The sequence below is a fragment of the Chionomys nivalis genome, chromosome 18 (assembly GCF_950005125.1).
Source record: "Chionomys nivalis chromosome 18, mChiNiv1.1, whole genome shotgun sequence".
Classification (NCBI taxonomy): domain Eukaryota; kingdom Metazoa; phylum Chordata; class Mammalia; order Rodentia; family Cricetidae; genus Chionomys; species Chionomys nivalis.
Window position 1 is genome coordinate 50,001,560 of NC_080103.1, and position 19,203 is coordinate 50,020,762.

The 19,203-nt window shown below is 37.6% G+C and overlaps 1 protein-coding gene across 7 annotated transcripts in view; it reads right to left on the minus strand.

The window, feature by feature from the left end:
* The window catches only part of Pdlim5 (PDZ and LIM domain 5), a 157,136-nt gene that overhangs the window by 38,784 nt on the left and 99,149 nt on the right, over positions 1–19,203 (minus strand). For 5 of the 7 annotated variants that reach the window (XM_057793201.1, XM_057793200.1, XM_057793198.1 and 2 more), the window contains one exon: positions 3,075–3,262. In XM_057793201.1, the coding sequence (XP_057649184.1) occupies positions 3,075–3,262 (188 nt within the window). Of the gene's footprint in view, positions 1–3,074; positions 3,263–18,015; position 19,203 lie in introns of those variants that run through there. The other 2 variants (XM_057793203.1, XM_057793202.1) reach the window with 1 other exon arrangement.

Sequence of the window (19,203 nt, forward strand, 5' to 3'; positions counted from 1 at the left end):
TCAAATCTTCATTAGGAATCTCTTAGAGCTGTCAAATACAGTAGATTCTAAAGCAGTTTCTTTTTGTGTTTTTTCAGTGACGTACTTCCAGGTACATTATATTAAAAACGTAAGAGCCTGGGAATTAGATTTTTTTTTTAACTCTACAACATAATGTAAACTAATTAGCATTCATCAGTAAAAAAAACACTAAGTGCTTATTTTTAGGTCCTTGGACTAAGGTAACAGAATTATCTCAAAAGTATTTTCTAATTTGAGCTAAGGGTCATGATGTAATTCAATTACAATTCACAACAGAAAAATATTTGGTAATACTTTTTTATGTTATATTATATTTACCAGGTTACAATATTTCTCATATTAAATTACCTATCGTTTTTACAAAAATATTGTTTTAAACACTAAGCATACGGTCATGATTACAGGTGCTTGTTGTTGCCTGATTTGATTACTCGCTAATAAGACTCACTGGAGAAGGATTCTATCGCCCTCTTGTGGTCATTTTCATGTACTGTTTCCTCCAGGGATTCTTACTTGAACTAACATAACCATTATTTATGTCTTCTATCTGCACTTCCGTTTCGACCTCAGGAATTTAGTGTTTTTTATTTTATAAGGCAATGTCCTGTCACCTTCCAATTACATCAAAGCCATGTTTTTCTTAAAATTGTTTTTGGCATTAAATGCACATATATAGTAACTACAGTGAGTCCCTGTCATCAGTCAAGGTCTGAAATAAATGAAAAACAACATATTATGGCTATGCTTTATCACATTTTCCTCCCGAAGGAATGGGTTCTGCCATATCTATGGCCCACAGGTATCAGCAGCCAGCATTAGTCTGAGCATTTTGCTTTTAGAAATAATACAGCAGTCTAACTTCTTTTAAAGAAGTCTGTATCATATGCAATCACCTAGCCTCTTTCCATCACAACACAGCTACAGCCAGCTTCCCGTGCTGAAGTTTCTATATTGGCAAGTTCAGCCAACAATGGATAAAAAAAATGTCTGTGGAGAAAAAGAAGTATGTACTAACCATCTACATCATATTTCCTAAGCAATACAGTGCAGCAGTGTTTACACATTCCTTACACTGCATTAAGTAGCGTAGGTAACCTAGGAACAGGCTAAAGCAGAAGCATATATGTATACTTTGGGGACTCACTGAGCTTCAAGGGTTGAAAGCATGAACATGGTGGAAGACCACTTACTCGACTATGGCCAACTTAATTAGTGGCTGCACTGAAAGAATAGTGTGCCCATCCATAGCAACTCACTAAATGTGACCAGCTTCCCAGGAAGGGGTGGGTGGGGCCTCATGGGCCTCCTTCAACCAGTCCAGAATAGGAAGGGGCCCAGTCTAGTGTCAGTCTTGTGCATGCAACTCTGGAACTGCTCTTGGTTAATGGGAAAAGCAGGGAGGACACTAAAAGTCTGGAACAGGTAAAGAGTTTCTGAATAGGGCTCTGGCTGTTTAGAAACAGCCAACAACTGACAAATGGAATTCTGTGAAATTAAAAGGCTTTTTTTACACTAAAGGAAATGGTCAATCAAGTACAGAACAACAACAACAAAAACACTTTTAGGGGATATATCTAATAGAAAGCTGATATCTAGAGCAGACAAAGAACTAAAAAAAAACCTAAACATCAAATAAACAAATAACCCAACCCCCAAATAGGCATTAGAACCGAACAGAGTTCTTTGCAAGAAGAAATACAAATGGCTAATAACGTGTTCAACATCGTTGGCCATCAGGGAATGCAAATATTATGTCATTTCCAATAAGGGATTTGTGCATCTGCAAGTGAGCCTTTGCTCAATCTTCCATGCACACTTAGGGGCAAAAATGTTTGTAGCTTCTCCACAGAATCAACAGCACGTTACAAAGTACGTTAAGTAGCAACACAATGGTGAGGGTCTGAGGCACAGCAACAGCTCTCATTGCAAAAGAGAAAAAATGCTTGATAAATACTAGAACAGACAGCCAGCTCACATTAGTCACTGTGAGAATTAGGAGTGGGATCCAAAGTTCACAATTTGCTGCTGATGACTGAGTGGATGTGCCATTGCCCAGGGCAAAAAATCACACGTTCAGACACACTGCATTTGTTGTTATTATAGCACAGCAAACATGTCAATGGGCTTGAGCATCCTGGAGTTCATCAGATACAAGACTGTAAATAATGGCCAGGTAGTAAAAAGAACTTAGATGACACCATCATCCAGGAGAAGGGAAAAGATCAAGAAGGTGTGAAGCTGAATTGGAGCTGGCAACATTTTTGTGTAGTTTCACCCTTCATTTAAGAGAGGGAGTGTGTGAGAGTTAGTGTGTGTGTGTGTGTGAGAGAGAGAGAGAGAGAGAGAGAGACAGAGACAGAGAGAGACAGAGAGAGACAGAGACAGAGAGAGACAGAGAGAGAGAGAGAGACAGAGACAGAGACAGAGACAGAGAGAGAGCGCGAGCCTGCGACTTGCTGAGCCCGCCAGGTGGGCTAGGGACCTTCCTTTTTCAGTTCAGTTCAGACCTGATGCTGGCGTTACAAGCACACACAACTATGAAAGTTTTGTCTACATGAGTTCTGGATCAGGTCTCCTGACTGATGTAGTAAGGACCTGACTAAGTTACATCCTTACTCCTAACAGAGCTGCTACTGCGATATAACCATAAATGCTGCTTATGTTGGAGAAACAGTAAATGGTTTAGACTTCCTGCATTTTATGTATCAGAAGACCAAAGGTCAGAGAGGTGGGCGATTTCAGAGTTCTGACTGAGAACTGAGCTTTCCTCACTGAGTCTGAGGTGATGGGTGTTAAAGATGTAAATGTCCTATTTATAGTGTTTTTTCCTTGTGCTCTGTACTTCTCCAGAACAAGCAAAGGGCAGCTGTGTGACGCACAGAGGATGACAGTGAGGCACTCTGAAGAAAGTCAACCATTGACTTTCTTTATAGTTCTTCTAAACCTGCAAGGTTGAGAATGGTTTTCACTAGGAAAGTCTATTGTACATGCTAGACCACATTTTCATAATTTCAAAGAAAAGCCACAAGTAAGATTTTAAAAAAAAAAAATACCTGCTTGGTTTGGACGCTGCCAGCTTGGTGACTTGACAACACCGGTGGATCCTACAGGCTTGAAGGCAGCAGCCGTCTTGAGGCCAGCCACGCCTGGCCTGCTTGAACCTGGGGTCTCTAGGCTCTCAGACTTGCTCAGAGGTGAAGCTCCAGGTGACGCTGACTGCTGAGAAGGCTCCTGAGTGCTACTGTAGGGAAGGAAGGAGACAGCCGTGGTGAGGGGCACAGTCTAATTTAGCAACGACTCTCTCTTTTTCCCCCAGATCTACTAGAGCTTTAAGAAAAACAAAATACTGATGGATTTTTATTTTTAAAAAAGAATACCCTGAAAGTGAATGGAACACCTGTGACGTTAAAGTGGAGAGGAGACACTGGTGGTGGAACGTGTCAGTGGAGAGAAGGCAAAGAGCAGAGAAGGAAATCAACAAAACCACATCTGGTTTTGAAGATACCACAAGGAAGCCCAGTGCTTTACATGCAAATAATACAAAAATAATTCTGAAATCATGAAGGACTTCTCCTTGTCAAGAAGCAAAAGAAGCAGGTAACATTTGTTCTGAATGTTTGAAATTATTTAACAAGTCTACAACAGGAAATTGTACTACTGAAAATTATATAAACAATCCTTGCAGTAGTGGTTCCCCTCGATTCCTATCAACACCTTAGTTTAGAGGATCATGTAGTTTTTATTACCAAACCATTTAATATTTATAATCATACATGTATATTCAGGGTAAAAATTTCAAGAGCCCAAAACTATAAAATCCAAGCTTTGGAATCACACAGTAATGTCAAAGTGGTTATTTTTCTAGATTGTGGCATATAATAATAGCAATAACAATAATAAACTTCCTATTTATTATACATAACTATTTTATACATTATATGTTTTAATACAGACAGATTAAATAATTCTATGCATAGACATTTAATATTTTCAATAACTGAAATACACAGCTAGAGGAAGAGACTACCAAAAATAAGATTATTTATAAATGACTTCAATAAAATATATTATACAATGTATGATTACTTCAGTTACATTTCAGATTCACTGCTCACTCCATTACCAAATGATTGAGAGTACCTACTTCCCTAAAGCCTCTTGAACCTCAGTTAACTTTTAGCATGAGAGATATGTGACTGCCTAGCCTAGCCTAGCCTTAGGAAGGTCTATTTGCAAAGCCTTAGCCAGCATGTGGAAAATTGGTTGGGCAAACTGTCCCCTACAATGCTATAAAACTATCTGTAAATGATGTATGTCTCACTGTCTGAAACTGTGTAAGCAATATGGCTTATGCTGATACCTGCATTGCGAGTCTAGAATTTTGGCCCCATTTGGTGACAGAGAGACTAATGTAATATGCCCCAATAACACCTTTCCTCCATCTCTAATGGGCTTCCGTAGCAGACACTACTGTGCACATGTGCTATGACCCCTGCTGCAGGAATAAAACTTGTTCATGTGAGCCCACTAGTAAAGGATCCCTGCAGGCTCAGGTTTCATTGCAGAACCCTATTTCTTTTGCTCCTTCCTCCCTTCCCTCCCTTCCATCCATCTGTCTCTCTCTCTCTCTCTTTCTCTTTCTCTCTGTCTCTGTCTGTCTCTCTCTCTCTCACAGTCATGTGAATGACTGCATAGGAATCATATGGATTCCTATAGTGAAATAAAAACCTAGGTGTAGTCCAGAATATTCAACCCTAAACAATTTTGAGAAATCATAGAATACTTGAATTTTATTGAAATATCATTCCTTATTTTTATTTTCTCAAATTTAAGTTTAATACTTTCATAATCTTCTATGATTCCTTATTTTTTTAGTGAGAAGTTAAAACCTGCTAGATGATAAAACATACTATACAATGAAAAATTTAAGAATTTTAATAATTCTTATAAATAGTAAAAAAGTGCCGCTTAATATGAATGTTGAACACACATTAAAGTCAACACAAAAATATTAATGGAAAAAGTTCAAAGATTACTGAATAGTGGATAAATGAATATCTTTTAAAGGCTTTGGGATGGGCCATTATTTTACTTCCAGAGACTACTATCTATCTAAACTTTAAATAAGGCAATTTATACTTGGTGATAGAAAGCCCATGCAACTCAAACAGAATAGTTAAATTTAAGGTGGTCAGCCTATTTAGGGTATAGAATGTGAGCTTAACATATGAAAGGCTAATAAACATATCCAAATCATAAAAAAACTATCTTCAATATATTTAATCATTGCCAATAAATTAGCTTTAAAATACTATACACAGGAACTTTCTATTCTGAGATTAAATTACTCATGTGTATCATAAAAATAATGAGCTAGAAAACTGAAACTCTTAAAAATGAGCTTATATCCAAAATGAAATTCAGAAATACTGAAGTCCAAATCATTACCATACTATCATCTGAAGAAATTAAAATTCACCTCTAGGATACCTGACAAAGCTGTGAAGCAGTAAGCTGCATGACAGAATCCAAGGCCAAGGCTCGTGAGTCTGGCTGTCAGAAGGAGCAATACTAGATGGCCGAGGTATGAAAAGACTTGGCAACCCTTGCACATCTATGTGGCTGACGATACACGGTTATCTGTTGTGTACTACTCATAAATACAATCTGCAGCAAGATGGATGCAGTTCAACAAAGGAAGCAATCCTAATATGGAAAAACACTCAAAGCACAAACCCTGTGCCTTACAAAGTGACAGTCCTGTCAACTGAGAGGCACTCAGGCAGACGATGGAAAACTGAAGTGGGCATGGTCACTAGCAGAGTGGAGATCTGACAGCATGTTGGTCAAAGTCTGTGAGACTCAGCTATAATTTATATGCCTAAATCAGCTCTCCCGCTGCTGTGTTACAGGAACTATGGGCTCTGGATAGCCTTATTCTCTGTGCTACATTTACTTCTTCCCCATCCAGACTTCGTACAAAAGGTACCCCTCTCCACCTTCTTTTGCAAGCACCCAAATTCTACATCTAGTTAACAGAAGGAATGATATCCACCTAGCACTGGGCTCTATGGCAAATGGCTATAATATAGTATTTTATATTTAACCATTAAAGCTTCTAGAAGTACTACAGCTATAGTCATGTGATAAAAGTCAGGATTCCACTACAGTTCATTCATAACTTCACACCAAACATCAAATGTGCTAGTAAAAGATATCACAGAGGATTAAAAGGTGAGTTGATAAGCAAATAAAACAGCATGCATGTACACTAAAATGCATTACACTGAAATTGCAGCTAACTCAAACTGGATAAACAGTTCTTTGATTTTCTTATATCGCCTGTTACCATAGTTAATACGTTGTTAGAGGAAGCAAACCTCCACACGCCACGCGCCTTCCCATAGTACCTGCTTTTCTTAACATGGATAGAGCCACTTGACTTTTCGAAGAACTGAAGACAGGAAAAAGCTAGAGGCTTGGAAACAGTGCTGATGCAAAGTGAATTCATTAGGGACTGGGAGTTTTCAGGGCTGGAGAGCCTGGCAAGCATTCAGAGAAGGGCTTCAGTGAAAACATGCAGTATCCACAGAAGAAAGTGGGTTTTCAGTCTACAATCTGAATTATTTCCTTTAAGAATGAGAGGGAAATAGGGAGGAGGAAGAGAGAAAAGCAACGCAAAGCAGTGGAGAAGAATGAACAGAAATATTATGAATTCATTATATTATTTTACTCATTGAAATACAATTGATGAAATTTGGCTGGCCGTGGTGGCACACACCTTTAGTCCCAGTATTTAGGAAGTAGAGTCAGGTGGATCTTTGTGAGTTTGAGGCCATCTGGTAGACATTATGAGTTCCAGGATGGCTAGGACTATACAGAGAGACTTTATCTTAAAAAAAAAAAAAAAAAAAAAAAAAAAGGTGAAAATTTCACTACAGTCATGCAAAGCTGACTTTCAAAAGCATTTAAACCAATAAATGTGATAGGAGTAACATAGAAACAAACAAAGATCACAGAAGGGCTGCTTCAGAGACCAATTAGGCTTCAGTTCACCAGTGCTGTGGAATAAGATGGCCTCAACAGACACGTGATTTCTTTCTGATTCCGCCTCAACCACAATTGAAAGCTATACAACTCTAAAGTGTGTAAGACTTTCCATCATAGTGGGCTCACCTGAGAGACACACGTAAGTAGCAGCTGTATAAAAAGAGACAGGGAGCAACTAAAGAACATTCTCCAGTCCCATGGATTTACCCACAACCTGTATGAAATGCTCACCACACAAGGGGGAGCTCATTACAGAATCCTACAACTGGACAGGTCAGGTCTGTTCTCTCCTGCCAGACACTGGAGGTTGCTGGGACCACAGACAGACACAACACTCACAATTCTACCTGGTTTTTGCAGCAAGAGCAGCAGACACAGTGGCAGCCGCATCACTGACAACTGCAGCACTGTATCTAGCAGAAGGGGAGAAGGCAGAAAAGATTCCAGAACCTTCTACAGTTCTTGTAGAGCTGCTTACACTGATAGGGAAAGAAAGACAGAAGAAGAGGACATGAAAGTAAGAAAAGGCAGCAGAATAAACACAAGTCAGCACCCACTCTAGATCAGTATTAGACATAAAGGTGAGGCATTCATTTAAAAGTGTGGCGGGTGTTTAGGCACTTACTTATGTGTCCCCAATTCCAGACATTTAATCTAAATGTATGAGCCTACCTAAGACAGACTGTTTGTCACCAAGCACTCTAAAATGTCAATTATACCCCCTCCTAGGATAAGTGCATTGATATTATGTAACACATACTGGAAGAGTGACACATACAACAAAGCAGAAACTGAATCTGAAAATAAAGACCAGGTTTCTATAAGCAGGGATAAGGAGATTTTCCTAAACAGGCTTTACGTGATAAGTGTTGTCTCGGAGTAGATGTACATCAAGGACAGGGCATTTTAATGAGATGTGTTTTTAGAAGCAGAACTGCCTACATGTTCAGAAGCAGCAACGTTTATTAACATGAACAAGACATAACTTTAAAATAATCTAAGTTGAATTATTCTGGATGGTAAGAATCTTTTCAAAAATAAACAGTAATTACAAGAATATAAATAACATTATACAGTAATATAAATAATATAAATTACAAGAAAATAAGTAACAAAACATCACCTTCTTTGCAACATTCTCCATTTCTATTTTGAGTTAGCTCTGTAACATTTTTAAATGAGATAAAATTTCATATTCAGAAGAGTCCTTAAGACTTAAAGTATTTATTTTTTCAAACAATAAAATATACGGTCAGGAAATTACCTTCCAGCAATAGGAATGTACTCCTAAAATTGGTTATCAAATTTTAATTAAGTTTTTTTTTCATTTTAAACTAAACAGGATAGTCTTAAAAAACATGGTGTGGGATTTCCCTCTTTCTCTTTGGGGGTAAGTTGATAATAACATTCTAGAACACTCTAACTACTTTTGTTTTAAAAGTTTGTGACACAATGACCACCTCCAACACATCATGAGCCAAACCCAACACAGGCTACAGCTGTAGGAAACTGTGAGGGAGGACCTAGGTCTACAATCTCTTCTAAAGAGTTTGGGAAGCACCCAACTCCACAGACATAGCTTTATAAACCACTGGAAAAACTGAAGAAACTACAGGAAGTCAGTTTAACATATTATATAGAAACGTGATGTACACATTTTTTTAAGTAATCCATGAAATGGAACTGTGTGGCTAAGTTTGAACAACTTCTATGAATCGTTAGAAAAAGAAGAATGGGGCCAGGACAGAGAAAATAAAGATGCTTTTTTATGCAGATGACAAAGCGTGCTAAGATGAACAGTTACCTAGTGATTTAATGTTTGTTTGGGTTTCTGAATCACTCTTTAGAGTCAGCAGTTGCCACTGGGGAAAAGTGATGGTGAGTAATAAATAGAAACAGGGTATAAAATAGTCAGCTAAAAATACATCAGCTAACCCATCCTGTAGTTGGGAGAAGAGGAAAACTAATGAAGTTCCTCTATCCAGTGATAAAAGGAATATGAAAGAATTATCAACGTCTTACAGGTAGTATTTTCACCTCTATACTCTGAGAACATGTCTGGGATGTTTGAAACATGTCTCTTTTCTTTTAGAGGTATACTATTGAATTTAAGAACAGACTTAAGCCAAACTCAGTTCATTTAGCAAATCACGAAGTGCATAAACAAGACACAGATTTTCTCATTCTATATTAGAAGTTAAAAGCCAAACCAAAGCACACAAAGAATAATGACATCGGCTCCTTAATCCACGATCGTGCTCTCATTCTCAGTGAGTTTAGTATTTAGATTTATCACCAGCATTGAAATGGAAACAACTAAGAAAAGAACTCTACCTAGAGTAAGTGGCTGCTACTTTAGAAAGTGTGGCTATTTGGTTACGAATATTTAACACGTGGGGAGTTGCAGGTGGGTGAGGTCCGCTCTTAAGTAGGTCTTCCAGACAACTGTCAAACCTAGGTTTTCAGAAGTGAAAAAGGACAAGGCAAAGGAAAGACTAATGAAAACTTGAGACCATGTTCAGCATGTATATGGTTATTTAAGTGTCAGTAATTCGTATCTGGATACTCCAGTTCAGTGGTTCTTAACCTGCAGGTCATGACCTCCTTGGGGTCACATATCAGATATTTACATTATAATCCATAACAGTGGCATACAGTTATGAAGTATCAATGAAATAATTTTATAGTTGGGGTACTAATATATGAGGAATTGTATTAAAGGGTTGTAGTGTTAGGAAGGTTGAGATCCACTGCTGTAGTTGGTTCTTACTGTCTAGGTCTGTATCTACAAATCAAAACAAATACTATCCCTGACACCATATGATGACTGCTCTTCTCCCAAATCATTCAACATGGCGACAGTCATGTGATAAAAGATTATGCTAAAAAAGGAAAGGTGGGTGGAAATTCCCATTCAGTGACCATGCAGTTTTGAATTACATAAGAAAACTTCAGTTCTAAGAACTTATTAAGTTGTCCAACACTGCACACAAAATAAAGGTCAAATGGAATTTGGACCAAATTTGCCCTTACTATTTCCACTGGCTTGGGTGATATACAAGAAAAGAGCAAGCAGGAATAAGTAAAACATTTTTTATAGATATCAAATCATATGGATGGTATTCATCTTGATGTAAATAAAGAAAGCAGTTTATCCAATTATACAGGCAACAGTTGCAGGCAGCTTGGTGCTTTTTGCTTAATTAAAAATTTTTAATTAAAAGGTTAAGAGCACTGGCTGCTCTTACAAAGGTCAAGTTCAATTCCCAGCAACTACATGGTGGCTTACAACCATCTATAATGAGATATGATGCCCTCTTCTGGTCTATAGGGACATATGCAGGCAGAATATTGTATACATAATAAATAAATCTTTTTAAAAAATTGATAACACTTGTATACAATTTACTCTATTGATATTCTCATCCTACAATCCCCTTTTACCTATTATTATATTCATATAAATATATAATATAAAGATGGTCTTTGATCAAAGTCATCCCTTACCTGCTTTTATGTGCCCTCACCAAACTCCTTCCTAAATCTCTCTCCTACTTTCATGTTTTGTTGTAGCATTTTTCATTGAGTTTTTTAATGACTAAAGGATAACAAAATTAAATTTAGAAAAAATATTACCAGGTAAGGAAAATGCTAAAACAACAAAGTATTGGTTTCAAAGCAAGCAAGCAAAAAATCTAACACTGGAAGGAATTAAATAAGAAAAAGACAAAATTACCTGTTTTCTTAAAATTCCATATATGGAAAATGGAATAGGCCAGCTATATTACACTGACTCTTCCATGGAAAATGTAATAGTAAAGAACTAGAAAAGGAGTACCCATAGTCTTATTTTTCATTTAGAATTGGTCATCTTTTTACTAAAGTGCTGAAAAACTAGAAACAACTTAAGAACGTGCCATATTTTTTAAAAGTATCATGAGAGGTACAGGAAAAAATAAAAAAATATACAAGTTAGTAAAGTACAGCAAAACTACGGTAAAATACAAAAAAGCCACCATCTCCTTTTGCAAGGTTACAAACTTGCATGAAAATGATTTTCATACTTTCTTGGGGGGTAGAGGATTTGGAGACAGGGTTTCTCTGCAGCTTCGGTGCCTGTCCTGGAACTAACTCTTGGAGACCAGGCTGGCCTCGAACTCACAGAGATCCTTCTGCCTCTGCCTTCTGAGTGCTGGGATTAAAGGCGTGTGCTACCAAACTTTTTTTTTTCTTCAAAATTAAGAACATTTCTCATTACTTCACACATCAAGAGTTCATGGCATTCATATTTTGGCATATATACATAAAGTTTATTGGGACACCATCAAACTCCTTCATTTATTCACTATGGATGTCTGGCTATTTCATACTCTGTGAAGAGTTGAGAAATTATGGCACCCTATATTACACACAAAACTCAATGTGTTTGTGATCTGGACATTTATTAAGCCAAAAAAAAAAAAAGAAAAGAAAAGAAAAAAGATGCTGAGCTTTGTCCCAGAGAAAGAGAACAGCACTTAGCTATCAGACTGCCCTTTTAAAGTGCAAACTTTATCATGTGTTGCTTAAATCTTCCAGCACTGAGCTGAGGATAGCTGACCATGCTAGCTGTTCTCCGGGGTTCTCCTTCCTGCCTCCCTGCCTCCTTCCATCTCCCTTTCCCTCTCCTTTTCCCTCTCTCTATTTCTTCTTGAAACAGACCAAATTCTACTACGGTTTACCAATGCCTCTCTGTATCACACCTCACTGGGTTAATCTCCAAGCCTCCTTTAATCTCAGTATAAGGCCCTCCTCTGTGATGTTGTCACTGCTACATATGTTCACAGCACTCTGTACTTGTCTGCATGTAAGGTGCTGTTATTATTTTATACTGCTTGTGTGGCCAATTTGTCTAAAGTCAGACTTTCTCAACAAACAAAAATTTTCCTAAACTGAGAATCCGTGATATTTATCCATATAAAATGAAGTATAGTAAAGTACTTAGCATAAACAATTAAATATTAACCAACTGAATAAATGAAAGTTCCTATTTTCAAATACAGAACTCATAATATGTGTAAGTATTTGTCCTAGAACATTTGTACCTCTAACAACATGTTACAATCCAGAGCTAATCAAATGTAATTGCCTAGAGAAAGATACATGATAAAAGAAATGACTAGGATTTGAAAACATAGAATGTATTCTATACTATAATAAGCCCTTCAATTTTGGGAGACCTATAACTAATTCTCATTATTTATATGCCAACTAACAATAAGAGTTTACTTTTTAAAGAGTGGGTTGAAGAATTCTTCTCCTGCTTCTAGGCAATAACATTGTGAAGTTCTAACAGTTTTTAGAACTATACAGAGAACAATTTGTACATAAAAATACAGAGTATTTAGGAACTGTCTCATCTCAAATATTTCTAAAGGACCGCTCCCAGAAACAACTCAACTGTAATGACCACATAAACTCAGCAGATGGCAGCATCTGCATTAGTCACCAACCCGCTGTTGCTATACCACAGAATAATTTACCAACAGAACATGAAGGCAGATCAAATACAAATACTCTGCATTTTCAACCCACAAAGCAACTTGTTCATGTGCCCAGTTTTGACCTCTGATTCTTCTCCAAATTTTCATACATACTGTGTAGGAATGTTTGAGACAGTAGCAGCTGAGGACTTCTAGCTAGGTATTCTCAGAATCATTTTCTAAAATTAGATCCATGTGGAGGTGTTGACATTCTGTCCTTTGGGTTTAAGTGTTATTGTTAACTGTTCTCATAAAAATGTATGCAAATATCTTTTGGGGAACAATTCTCACTTCCTCTACAGAACAGTAGTTTGGGGTAACAAATATGTTTAACTAGCATGTAGCCTCATGTGTTCATACTCACATGTATGTGTATACAGGGGTGTGTGTATGTGCGTGTGTGTGTGTGTACTTGTGCATATGGAAGCCAGAAGTTAACATATGGTATCTTGTTCTATTACTTTCCACCTTAACTTTAGACGACCTCTCCATGAACCTGGAGCACACCAATTCAGCAACCCCACACCTTTGTCTCCACCTTACTAGCACACACCACAAAGATTTTTTTTTTTTTTCGGTTTTTCGAGACAGGGTTTCTCTGTAGCTTTGGTGCCCATCCTGGAACTAACTCTTATAGACCAGGCTGGCCTCGAACTCCCAGAGATCCGCCTGCCTCTGCCTCCCGAGTGCTGGGATTAAAGGCGTGCGCCACCACCGCCCGGCTCCACAAAGATTTTTTACCTGTGTTTGGGGGGCTAAACTCAGCTCCTCATGTTTGCAAGGCAAGTACTTCACTGATGGAACCATCTCCCCAGCCCCTGCATGTGTCTTAAATATCTCAATATTTAACAAGAGACCAACATTTCTAAAGTAGAATAATGAAGGCATGATATTGGCCAGAAAGTTTTTTCCCACCTTTTATAGATATGTATTTATTCACTTGTGAAAATTTAAAAAAAAAAAACACCATTAACTTGCAAAAGAATGTATTAGGAAAAATTTCCACAGTTTGTTTCCAAATTGTCAACGAATAAGTAAATATGACAGGTCTCTATTGAGAAGTAACTGAGATTCATTCTTCCAGGTGAAAATCCATTCTGATGGTTATAAGCCAGGAGTTCTATGGATATTACTTGATGTCACAGGCAACCCTGAGGAGGATATTCAGACTCATTTCTTGAGTGCATGCGTATCTGTCAAATGAGTGGAAAGGCCATGGTATAGTTATGGACTAGGCTGTATTACCACCCTAATTCATATATTAAATTGAGTGTGACTCAATTTAGTCATAAGTTCTTCAAATTTGGAATTAAGGGTAAATGGGGCTCAATTTCAATATAACTAGTGAGCTACAGAAGTAGGGAAAACTAAAATGCTAACTCTTCTGACCTGCGATGTTTTTATAGTACGCTATCCTGTGAGCTTGACCAGAGAAAAGGCTGTATGAAGACACTGAGGAGGTGGCCACCTGCCAGCAAAGAAGACAGGCTTCACTGGAAAACCAAGACTGCTGGTATGGAGATCTAGGAATTAATCCAATTCCTTAATCCACTTCACGTGTGCTTCTTGTTGCCAGGGCTGCCTAATACAGTATCTTTCTGATTAGGAGATAAACGGGTGAGGAATCGTAGATTCTAATCCATCTTCAAGGTGAATCATTCTGTAAACTTTCCTTTACTTATATACTCACTGCTGAATGCATTCAGCAGGAAATACTGTACGTATGAGAGTGCCTTTTCTTCTAATCTGTATTTTTATATGAAGACTCTTGTCTTCCAGGAACAAGGTAGAAAGTCAGGATATGTAGATAAATACCCATAAGTAAAACCAGAAAAAGAGGTATCAAGAAAGTTAAATTATGTATAGTAAATTAAGTTAGAAGTGCGTTACTTCCACTGTGAGGTGGATGTGGAGAAAGTGAATTATAGAGAATATGTAAGTCAAGTTGTGAGGTGGAATAAGCAAACTCTGTAGAGGACAGAAGCATTCACGCCAGCTGTTCTCAGTATCACACCACTGGCACTGAGGGCTGGGCACATCTTCAGTAACTTCCTAGCAGCATTGCCTAGCCTTGTGTACCTGCCCACTACCCGACTCATTACCAATAGATATGGAGAGAGCAGGAAGTAGAGTTAACAATGTACAGAGAAGAGATGTACCCAGAGAAAATTTATTAAATGGCTCATCAAAAGACAAATACACAGGATTCTAAAATGCTGCACACTTCCATTTACAACATTCAAACAACAATCCTTCAGATATGCGTTACATGTACTCAGTCATTTTCCTTTTAAGAGTTCTTCCTTCACGGCTTCATTGACACAGCTCTACCTACAATACCCACTCATGAAGTCTAGATGGCTATAATGTAATCAACAAAGAAACACTTTTCATTCAAGGCAAAAAAAAAAAAAAAAAAAGTAAATGAATCTTCCTTTTAACTTCCATGCACTGTAACTAATCTTTTACTTCAAAGACTTCTTTAATCTTGTGCCTGTGGTCTGTTGTCAAAGATCAAGGAGGAAGGAAATTAGATTGAAGAAAAAAGTGATGAGAAGATTAGTAAAAGGACCACGCTGTAGGACCTGTGTAACCAAGTCTGGTGACCAGCTTTCAGGGTTTAGCATGGAAGGTGCTTATTAGGAAACGCTTCTTAAGTCAAGAGTTAGGAAAGAGAGGGGCCAGGTAGCAGGACTCGACAGAGGTGAGGTGCTGTTTGGAGGCGGGCAGCTCCAGTCAACCTGTCACAGCAGTCCAGGAGATACAACAGCTATTAGAAACTGTCTCTGGTACGCCAACGTGATCAGACTTCGATCTCCTCTTGCCCATATCAACAGGATCAGCTCACTGAATGTGAGTGCTGAGGTGAATCAGAGTACGGCTGCCTGGCCCACACACATCACACACGCAGCTATCAGGTCCTCCGCTGAAGTGGAAACTCAGTCAGCTACAAATCTGAGTGTATTGATCACTCTCTTTCTCGCTGTTTCTAATAGCAATTTAAGCTATGATACCTATTTTGCAAAGAATCACCTAGAAAATACTTAATTGTGTCATGAAATTTTAATGGATGGGATAAATCAAGCCAGCTTTTTATAGAGAAGCCAGAATCGTTAAACCTACCAACTAAATTATGAGTCCTGTCATAATTTAGTTTTAGACATTCCAACTTTGCTGACTTATCTGTGTTCCATAGTATATTCTGTTCCATACCACAAAGACAGTATATGGAAGGAAGCCTTTTTCCCCTCTAAATCTTCCTTGAATCTTAATAGAAAAAGAAATAATAAACTGACACTGGTCAGGGCTGGACTACTAGGTATATACTTTATTTAACAAGCTGGCAAACCCCCTCCCCAATGCTCTGATTCTTCATTTTAAAATTTACTCAAGTGGTTAAATTCAGAATAAAACCTGTTTGCTCACATGCTTAAGAATTACGTTCATATCTGTTTCTCCTACTCATTCCTGCTACACTGTGTTCTCTGATCTAGAGACTTGCCACACTGTTTTCCACCTGTCTCCTTGGCCTTGAACTCTGCCTGAGATCATCACACAGCTCAGTTTTTATTCTCTACAAAAAGTCAGCACTAAAGCTGAATTCACAGAGAGCCACATAATCTACAGCAATCCTGCCCTGCCTAAGCCAAATCCATTTTATATTAACCTACTTTATTATCTGTTAATAAAATTACCTTGGACCCAACTTGTTTATATGTTTGTCCATTATTTACTGTGGTATCCACAGCACACAGATTGGTAGCTGACAGTCAAATAATTACTCATATGAAAGAATGAACACAGAATGAATGAATCAATGAGTGAGTGGTCATAAATCATATCAAAAATAAAGCAAATATAAAATTATTTATCTGGATAAACCCAGTTTTAGGGCTGAAGAGATGGCTTGGTGGTTAAGAGCTCTGACTGCTCTTCCAGAGGACACAGGTTCAGTTCCCAGCTTCCACACGTCAGCTCGCAACTGCCTGTAATTTCAAGATCTGACACCCTCACAGAGAAATATATGCAGGCAAAACAGCAATGAACATGAAATAAAAATTAATAAGTTATTTGTTTTTGGCTTTTAGAGACAGGGTTTTTCTGAAAATTAATAAATTATTTTTATGAATCCAATTCTATACTATACTTTGGAATGAAAAAATGGACTAGCTACTCTGCACCCTAATATAATGACTTTTATAATATATTTAAGGGCACAATGATAATGAAATGAGCATGACCCTATCACAAGAGTAATATATGTAAGAGGTAACGAAAGTAGATGACTGGGTAAGACACGCCCACATTCTGACTAGTAAAACATTATGGGAAAAATATGTTGAAAATCACTGGAGAGTAACTTCCCAATTTCATATTAAAAACAAGCCTGCGATAAAGTACATAAAAGAAAGACACAAACAAGGCATAAATAAATCAGGCAACTATCCTTACAAAATACATTGTGTAAACTTTTATAATATCTGGCTAGATTTTTGTTCTAGGAATATACACTGTCCCAGAAGAGTCACTGGGCTCAGGAATTCCAGTTCTGGCAGGACGAAATGGAACATCTTCCCGATGCTGGCTGGACACCGATTCCCACTCCCGGGAAGGCAGACGACTTCGGTCATCTGCACTTGTGATGATGTATTAGATACACACTATTGGCATTAGACAAGGCACTCAACTCTTTTTTCAACACCATCTATTTCAAGTTAAAAAAAAAAGTACTACACATATTCTTTGTGTAGGAAAAATGTTTTATTTATCTAAAATCATTCTAAGGGTTCTTTGAACTCTATAGTTACTCAAGAAAATTGGATTTTGGTGGGAATATACCATCTTTACTCTGACACTTCATTTTTCAGTGACACTAACTCAATCTTCTTTCAGATACTGTCTTTTCAAATAATGAATAATTGTTAGGTACAGAAAAGCCTGGTAAAAGAAAGAGTTTCTTTCATAGGACAGAGATGCAGTAAACACTGGGTCTAACATCAAGATCATAAGAGCACAAGGGTGGCAAGCCTTTGAATATCTAAGAAATACTTCAAAAAGGATATCCTTCATATCACAGGGGCAGTGGCAGACACAACTAAATCCTAGAACTACTTCAAATGCATCTGACAGGACAACTGTTGCATAATAACAAATCACTAACTGAAATTAATATTAGTTGCTTCATCTTATCCACAATACTTCTAGTCTATGTTGACATAGAAGTAGAGAACACCGGGAAAAGTAAAAATTGATCTTTGAATGTAGGCCAGAACCCCAGTAATCACTGTTTTACAAGGAAGGACTCTTGGCTTTGTCACAGGAAGATGGATAATATAGTGTTCACATAAGATGCTGCCTTAAATAACTAACTCTGGAGGACAAAAGAGAAGGCTGGGTTTTGCCATGTGTTACTTCCACATTTTGGTAATTTGATGAATTGAAAAGTTCTCCAAATGAAAAGACAATGTAGTTCCTCATCCTACTAAAGTAACATTTTAACAAGCCCTGAACAGCAGGTCACTAGCCTCAAAGAAATAAGTACAGAAGCAAGGTACAGACAACTTTATTACAATTCTTTCCAAACTTCAAAATGCATTTATCACTAAGTTTAGACCTACTATATATTATATTACAAGGCAGAAAACAGTTATAATTAGATACTTCATTTCCCTGTACTGCCCAAAATACAGCTTTGTAAGAATAGCAGCAACACACAGTAGTTTAAAACACAAGAATATTTTTCCAAATCAGGAACATTTAAATTTAAACTTATTTTATGCTATTTTCCTCCAACATAAAGAAAAAGCAAAGCTATCTTCTACATGTCTTACTGTTGACACCTAGAATTTGGATATTCCATGAAAACACCTACCAGCTTAGATACACTTCCCTCAGTAGATGACAGAATCTTTAGCTGAAGTAAAACAATACTATGTTTCCCCACTGCAAGCAAGGGCAAAATATCTTTTTTTGTAGCCACATGGACAATAGGCTTTTAAAGACACCCAAGTCCACAATGAGCTTTAATAGTCTTCTCTGCTGCAGCTGCCTCCTCATACTTGCTCTCTAAGATTTTACAATCAGCTGTGCACATCCCCTAATGATGAACTTGAAGGTAAACTTGGGAAATATCAAAGCAAAAGGGAATCACTTTCCTAATTAGACAAGGACATTATTTGTTCATCTACCTCTGCTTCAATTGACAAAGCAGATCAACCTTACAAAAGGACTTCCTATTCCTCCACAGCCATGACCCAGACAGTGAAAATACATGTAAATATACTGACAGGGTCTAGTCACTTCCTTTTCTTTCTTTGGTTTTGCATCTGTAAGCTACCAATTAGGACAAAACATGTTCGTTTTTCTCGTTTTCAGAATTGGAAACTGTTAGGAAAGTATAGAAACGTTCTAGTTTTCGTGAGACAAATGTGAAGCAGATACTGCTACGAACTGGAAAGAGAGAAGGTGAATGAAAGGCATGGCTGGCTGCTTGGGTGGGGAAGCAAGGCTCATAGTCACTGTACATTAAGAGCACGTGCTGAGACTTCATGGTGCCAGTCACGTAATTTTGTATATTTGGGACTAAAGACGTGAAGGGGTATCTTTTCCC